At 57.7% G+C, this 6,684-nt stretch overlaps 1 protein-coding gene across 8 annotated transcripts in view; it reads left to right on the top strand.

The window, feature by feature from the left end:
• Nucleotides 1-1,729: 1,729 nt before the first annotated feature.
• The window catches only part of EBF1 (EBF transcription factor 1), a 274,664-nt gene continuing 269,709 nt past the window's right edge, over nt 1,730-6,684 (top strand). For all 8 annotated transcript variants that reach the window (XM_027718755.2, XM_027718750.2, XM_027718754.2 and 5 more), the window contains exons 1-4: nt 1,730-2,580; nt 3,919-4,075; nt 4,387-4,450; nt 4,676-4,731. In XM_027718755.2, the coding sequence (XP_027574556.1) occupies nt 2,447-2,580; nt 3,919-4,075; nt 4,387-4,450; nt 4,676-4,731 (411 nt within the window). In that variant the 5' untranslated portion in view covers nt 1,730-2,446. The remainder of the gene's footprint in view (nt 2,581-3,918; nt 4,076-4,386; nt 4,451-4,675; nt 4,732-6,684) is intronic.

Raw genomic sequence — 6,684 nt, 5'->3', positions numbered from 1 at the left:
TGCTATCTGCGACAGTTCCTGTGTGGGATCACAGCAAGCTTGGGATGGGGATGTTTCGTGTGTGGACTCTCCTAAAGCCAAAGATCGGGCGCAGTTTCTCAGTGCCAGCGAGGTGCTGGCAACGGGCTCTGTGCCTGATTTGGAGGGAGAGCTCTCTGCCCGAGGCTTAGCTGTGGGCTCAGGCGGCTGTGTCACACCAGGTGATGTACAGGTGGCTGGGACAGGGTCCTATACAGTTATCGGGCTGCCTTAGGTTGCCTCTGAATCTGTATAGCGGTGCTCAGAGCGTGTCGCACTGAGGCTGGCTGTTCTCTGGGCCCTTAGCTGGGCTTCGGGCAGCCCGCTCTCTTCACGGAGCTCTGCAGCCCCTTGAAGGGGCGGGTGGGAGCCGCCCGCCGCTCCCGGGGCAGCATCTCCCGCACCTCGGAGCACGGAGTGGGGGGATAGATGGACACGGGAGCAATTCAGAGAGAACGCAGACACTTCAGAGATTACCCTCCACACAACGGGTCGGGGGATCCCCCTCAAGCCTCTGCGGTGTGACATCGCCCAGGAGAGAGCGAGTCGCCCGGCTTGCCGGGATGCACGGAGTTTTGTTTCATTATACGTGCAAAGATGGGCACGGCAGTGTTTGGGGAGGCATAACCCATTCAGCCGGCACAGCGAGCTCCCATCGGCGGCAAGAGCCCGTGACAGAGGCCAGATCCCGGGCTCACGGGAACGAGTTGCGCGGGGAAAGGTTGGAGGGTGATGCGGGTAGAGAGGCAGGCGGCAGGTCGGGGAGCCCGCGGAGAAGTGCGGGACCGCGCCCGCTCCGCCGCCGCGCAACCAGCCCGGCTCTTCCCTAGCGAGGGCAAGAATTGGTTTTACTACTATTATTATTTTCCCTAGGAAAACAAAAATCGGACTTCCTAGGAAAAAAAAACAACAAAACAACCAAAAAGAAGGAACTTTCTCTGCCAACCGTCCTGTTCGGAAATCGAGTGCTTGTGCCGCAGAGCAGCGCAGCGTTCCCCGGGAGAGGAGTAGGAGCCAGGGCGAGCGGCGAGGGTCCAGCGGGGATTTGCGGTGGGGAAGTTTTCCCCCACGCGTGTTTCCAGCAGGGATAACCCCGCTGCGTGGGGCGGCCTCTCCTCCCCGGGCTCGGGTAGAGCGGGCACGGCCGGCGGGGCAGGGGCCGGCGGGCACAGGGCATCCCCAGCTTCGGGCAGTCGGGGTCGGCAGCCTGGCGCTGTCAGGGGATCCCCAAGGGAGCGGGGATAGCTCGACCACCTTCGCACTTCGCGGTGCCGCGTTCGGGCTGTGCCGGCGGTGCGGGCTGTGCGGGGGCGAGGAGTGCGGAGCCCTCACGGCGAGGGCCGGCCCCGGCGCTCGGGGAACGAGCCCCTCCGTGTCCCCCGCGGTGATCCCCGAGCCCCACCGCCGCCGAACAAAGGCGCGGCCCTGCCCGTGTCGGTCCCCCCGCCCCGGGGGGGTCCGGGGCAACTTCCCCGCGGGTCGGCCGGGCCGGCCGGGCGGGGCTATGCTAATGAGGGGGCGCGGCCCCGCCCCCGCCGCGGCTACTCGCGGGCGCCCATTGGCGGCGGCGCGGACGGGGCGGGGCGGTGACGCGATGCAAATGAGGGGGCGTGTCCGCAGCGGCACCGCCCCCCGCCCGCCGGGGCTGCGGGGCTCGTGTTCGGCGGCGGGGACAGTCAAAGTGGCTCCCATAGGGAGAGACGGCGAGTCCGCCCGGCGCTGCGGGAGAGGGAGGGGGCACGGGGAGCCCCAGGGTCTCCCTCCGGCCGTCCGTCCGCGCCGCCGCCGCCGCGGGTGCGCCCCTCTCGCTCCCTTTCCCGGCGTGCGCCCGGCTCCGGCAACTCGCTTCCTGCGCGGCTGGAGGAGGGAGGAGAGAGGAGAGGAGCGGAGAGCGCTTCGGCTGGGAGAGGAGAGAAGAAAGAGGGAGAAAAGAAAGAAAGAAAAGAGAGAGGGGAGAAGGGGGGGGGACTTGCCTCTCTTGTCACTGGAAAATGACACTTGATGTAGCAGAGCCTGCCGCAGCTCCCGTTCGTCCTATTGTTTCTTAAACTGCCATCTGAGATTTTTTTTTCCTGCTGCCATCCGAGGGGTGTCTTCATACAAAAGGGACTTCAAGTACTCCTCCGGCTTGTGAGCGCTGCAACCAGCCCCCAGCACCCCGCCAGCCCCTCCAAGCACCCAAACAAACTGCACACGCAGCAAACAGCAGCAACAAAACCGGGCTCTGATTGCCTCTGGATTTTTTTTTTTTTTTAATGTCCGTGCCTGTGATTGCTTTCTCCGACTTGCTTTGATTCCAGAGATCAGCTGCAGAGAGAGAAAAAGGAGAGAAATCAAAAAAACCCACATATAACAGTCCGCCTGGCGATTTTATCACTTTTTAAAATTTCGAGTAAAGAAGGAAGATTTGCGCTGTTGTTTCTGATTCATGTTTGGGATTCAGGAAAGCATCCAGCGGAGTGGGAGCAGCATGAAGGAAGAGCCCCTCGGCGCGGGGATGAACGCGGTGCGGACGTGGATGCAGGGAGCCGGCGTCCTGGACGCCAGCACGGCCGCTCAGAGGTAGGCAGGCTCCGCGCCCGCTCCGCTCCGCGCCCCGCTCCGCGCCCCGGGGCGCTCCCCGCCCGCAGCACTGCTCCCCGCGGGCAGCGCCTTCCCCCCCCCGCGCCAACAAAACCCCTGCCCTGCAGCTCTGCTACCAGCAGTGAGTTTCGCGTAGATGTCGCCAGTTAAATATTTATCCCTATTGTCCCGTAGGAATGACTTTTTATTAAATAATGATAACAATAATAAAGGAAGCAGCGAGTTTCACTAGGTACGGATAGGTGGGTTTAATCTCTCTGGCCCCTTGTGTTCGCTCGGAGGAAGGAGTTTTCAAAACTATGTTTGCTGCTGATTTAGTCTTGAGATCTCCAAATGACACTTTCCTCCTCCGATAAGCAGCGAGTTGTGCACAGATGTATCCAAAATATATTTCTCTACCTCGCTTTCCTATCCTCGTCACAATGAGCAGCTCCTTTTATTTTCCTCCGATAAGCAGGGAGTTTGCAAAGCTTTCTCCAGGAGAAATTTAATTTGAATCCCCTTAATAAAACCACTGTCACTTATCTTAGATTTTTTAAAAAGAAGTCACTCCAAATAGGAGGTGGTTTTGGCGAAGCTGCACCCAGCCTCGCTTTCTCTCTTATTTCTCTTTCTTCCCATCCTCTTCCTCGCGAAAAAAAAAAAAGGCACGAACCAAACCCTGATACCGGATTCGCAGCCTGAGCCCTGGAGCCGGCATCAGCCGGCATCAGTTTAATGTTGACATCTCCCTGTGTCTCCCACCTCGCCCCGCACCCCTCTCTTTGGAGCCCTCTAAGGAAGGGAAAGTTTCTGCAGGGACAACCCTGAAATATTTCAAGTTGTCTCCTGGGCTCGGTGTTTACCCACCGCTCCGGCGCGGGAGGAAAGGCTCACAGGACTGAGGCTGCAAGATAAGGCACATGGGCGCTGGGGTGACAGCTCCGAGCCGAGTTTGAGAAGTGGCAGGACCGATGCTGCTCCGCGGGGCAACGCGCCGGCGGCGCTGAGCGCGGCTCCGCCGCCATGCAGGGCCGGCTGCGGGCGGGCACGGCCCCTGGGGAGGGCTGGTGGGTACCGGGGCCGGGGGGGCTGCTTGGGGCCTCGGGATCGCTTCAGGGAGGGATGGAGTCGGGGCTCCGCGGGGTTCGGAACTTGAGCCTTTCCCCGCGCCCGGAGGGAAAAGCTCTGGGGCTACTCGAGGAAGGGGAAGATGCTAAGCCCCGGGGGGGGCCCAGCCGGGTCCCGGAGGGGGAAGGAACGGGCCTGGGAGTCGGCTCGGGGGGCGTGAGGCCGCATCGTCGGGGCTGCTGCTAACTCGCATGTTTCTGGTCCCAGCGGAGTGGGTCTGGCCCGGGCTCACTTCGAGAAACAGCCGCCTTCCAACCTGAGGAAGTCCAACTTTTTCCACTTCGTCCTGGCTCTGTACGACCGGCAGGGGCAGCCCGTGGAGATCGAACGCACTGCCTTCGTGGGCTTCGTGGAGAAGGAGAAGGTGAGTAGCCTTGTGCCCCGCGGGGGCTCGGCGGCCTCTCCCGGGCCCTCCTCTCTGCTCCGCTCCCCCGGGGCCGCGGCGTCGGCTCGTCCCGGGAGCCACCGCCGCCTCCCGGGCGCCTCACTCTTCCCCTGTCCCAGAGGGCGGACGAGGAGGGGGTGTCCCCGATCCCTCGCTATGCCCGGGGCAGAAGAGAGGGCTGAAAGCTGCCCCGTCCAGCCCCGGGGGCACCCGGCGCGCGAATGATGGAGAAACTTCATTGATACTCTTTTCCTTTTCCCTCCGGCCTCCCGCGCTCTCTTTGACATCAGGAAGCCAACAGTGAAAAGACCAACAACGGGATCCACTATCGCCTGCAGCTGCTCTACAGCAATGGTAAGGGCTGGGAGCCCCCGGTGTCAGCCCCGTCGCCCCCCGCCGCCTCTGCGGCTTCAGAACCCACCAGAGGCCGGGGAGCCGCTGCCCCGGCTCCCCTCCGCTCCGCGCACCCCCACACTCGGTGCCGGGGCGCTGCGGGGACACGGGCGGCCCCGGAGGGCCCGAGCCCTCGGGCGAGCCCAGGCGCTCTGCCCCGCTTCTCACGCCTCTGCCTTGTTTCAGGGATCAGGACGGAGCAGGATTTCTACGTGCGACTCATCGACTCCATGACCAAGCAGGTGGGTGCTGCGGAACGCCCGTGGAGGAGGGGGGTGCCGGGGGGGATGGCAGCCGTCGGGGCGGCCCCCGGGAGCGCGGCGGGGCGGCCCGCGGAGCCGAAACCCGCCCCCGCGGCGGAGCGGCTCTGCCCCGGCGGGGAAGGGAAGGGAAGGGGCCGCCGCCTCCCGCGGGCACGGCCGCGCTCCCCTCTCTGCGGCGTCGGGGCTGCGGGGCGGCGCGGAGGGTCCCCGCGGGACCCCTGCCTGCCGCCGGGCTGGGGGAGAAAAATACAGGCGACCCTCCAGCCATTCCAGCCAGGGCTGGGGCTGGATTTGCCGCTTAATTAATAAGAATTAACCTCCGGCCTCCGCCAGCCCCCGAGCGCCGCCGCCACAAGCCGCTGCCCCGGCGCGGGGCTCTGTCGGTCCGTCCGTTCTTTGCGCTGCCGCCGGGTCCGTGGGTTAAAGGAGGAGCGATTGTATCGTGACACGTTTGCATGTCGGAATAGTTCCCGAATCGCGGCGCGGGGAGCAGCGAGCTCGCTGTCGGACTCGGGAGGACAGCAGGGATTGTCAGTGGAATTAATCCTCATTTTACGCTTGCACTTTATTCTCCCAAACAGAGTAATAACGTGCGTGCATACCTGTAAAAAACGCTTTTCTGTTTAAAACCAGTATTGTTACAAAGGCACTATTTGAACAAATCGGTTCTTTCTCTCTCTTTTATTTATTTATTTATTTTTTTTAATTGCTACTTTGGCTTTTTCTTCTGCTCCTGTCAGAATATTTTCCTCATAGAATACGTTTCTTTCAAATAGTTGGGATTGCTTTTAAGCCTTTTCATCCTTAAAATATGTTTCTTCCCCTCCTAGTCTGTTTTACTTATTAAAGAAAATTCTTAAATTTTATTTAAGAAAAACATTAAGGTTTTTTTTTGTACCGATAGGAAAAGTCAATCCCTGTATGTTGTCTGTAGACACAAAACTCTTGGCTTGTATTTGGGTTTCTTTTCTATAGTAAAACATAAAAACATAAAGCTCTAAGGGCTGAGTTTGTTTTACAAAACTCTCTTTGATGGTCCCAAAACATCTCTTCCTGCTATTGAAGACTGTCTTTCAACAGAAAAAAAAAAAAAAGAAAAAAAAGAAAAAAGGAACTTGGATGAATTTTGCTAGACAATCCACTGTGCATCTGAACTCTGTTACACTGTACACTTCCAAACAGAGCCCATTCCCTGCAGGAATTAAAACAGCAGCAACATACCCTTCTTCATAAAAAACCCCTGGAAAGTGTTTGCTGTCATTCCTTGTTTTTCAGGCATAAATTGGTCAGTTTTTGTTAAAAGCAACCAAATCTTCCTGATAGATGAACTCTTTTTAGTCCTTTTGGAGCTTGTGTATTTCAGTGTAGACAGTGTGAGAGAGACTATCAATAATTATTATCTTTAAAAAGCTTTCCTATCGTTACGGAAATGCAGAAGTCTCTGCTCGTAATCCTGTTGAAAACAGAGCCCTGGACTCATGGAGAGCAATGGATACAAAATAATTTTCTTAACAAAGGCATCTTGCATATGAAGAGTTCATCCTAAGGCACTGTTTGACCTCTTGGTCTCTCATTATTATCAAGTCATCAGAGGGTCTTTGGAGAGAAAGGGGAAAAAATCCCCGAGATACAGTTTATTTGTAAAACCTACCGTGTAGCTTTAAAGCACGCTCACAATGAAGAAGAAGGAAAAAAAAATATCTCTGATTTCAGGAAGTCTTAGAAAAACAAAGTTAGTGCAAATTACAGATTTTGGGGAAAGTGCTGCGGGTTTGAGAAGTGGGGATTTGAGAACAAAAGCTCTCTGAACTTAGATTAGAAAACAGGGAGCGAAAGGCTATTTTAGACACAAACATGTTTGCTTACGTATTAATTTCATGCGTACAATTTCTTTAGACATGACTATAATTGCTTATGAAAAATAGGGCATTG

Source organism: Pipra filicauda, unplaced genomic scaffold (assembly GCF_003945595.2).
Source record: "Pipra filicauda isolate LSUMZ 115617 unplaced genomic scaffold, ASM394559v2 scaffold3_size10097308_pilon, whole genome shotgun sequence".
In the NCBI taxonomy this organism is placed as follows: Eukaryota; Metazoa; Chordata; class Aves; order Passeriformes; family Pipridae; genus Pipra; species Pipra filicauda.
The sequence above is the reverse complement of the archived record's forward strand: the minus strand, read 5'-3'. Positions and strand labels throughout refer to the sequence as shown.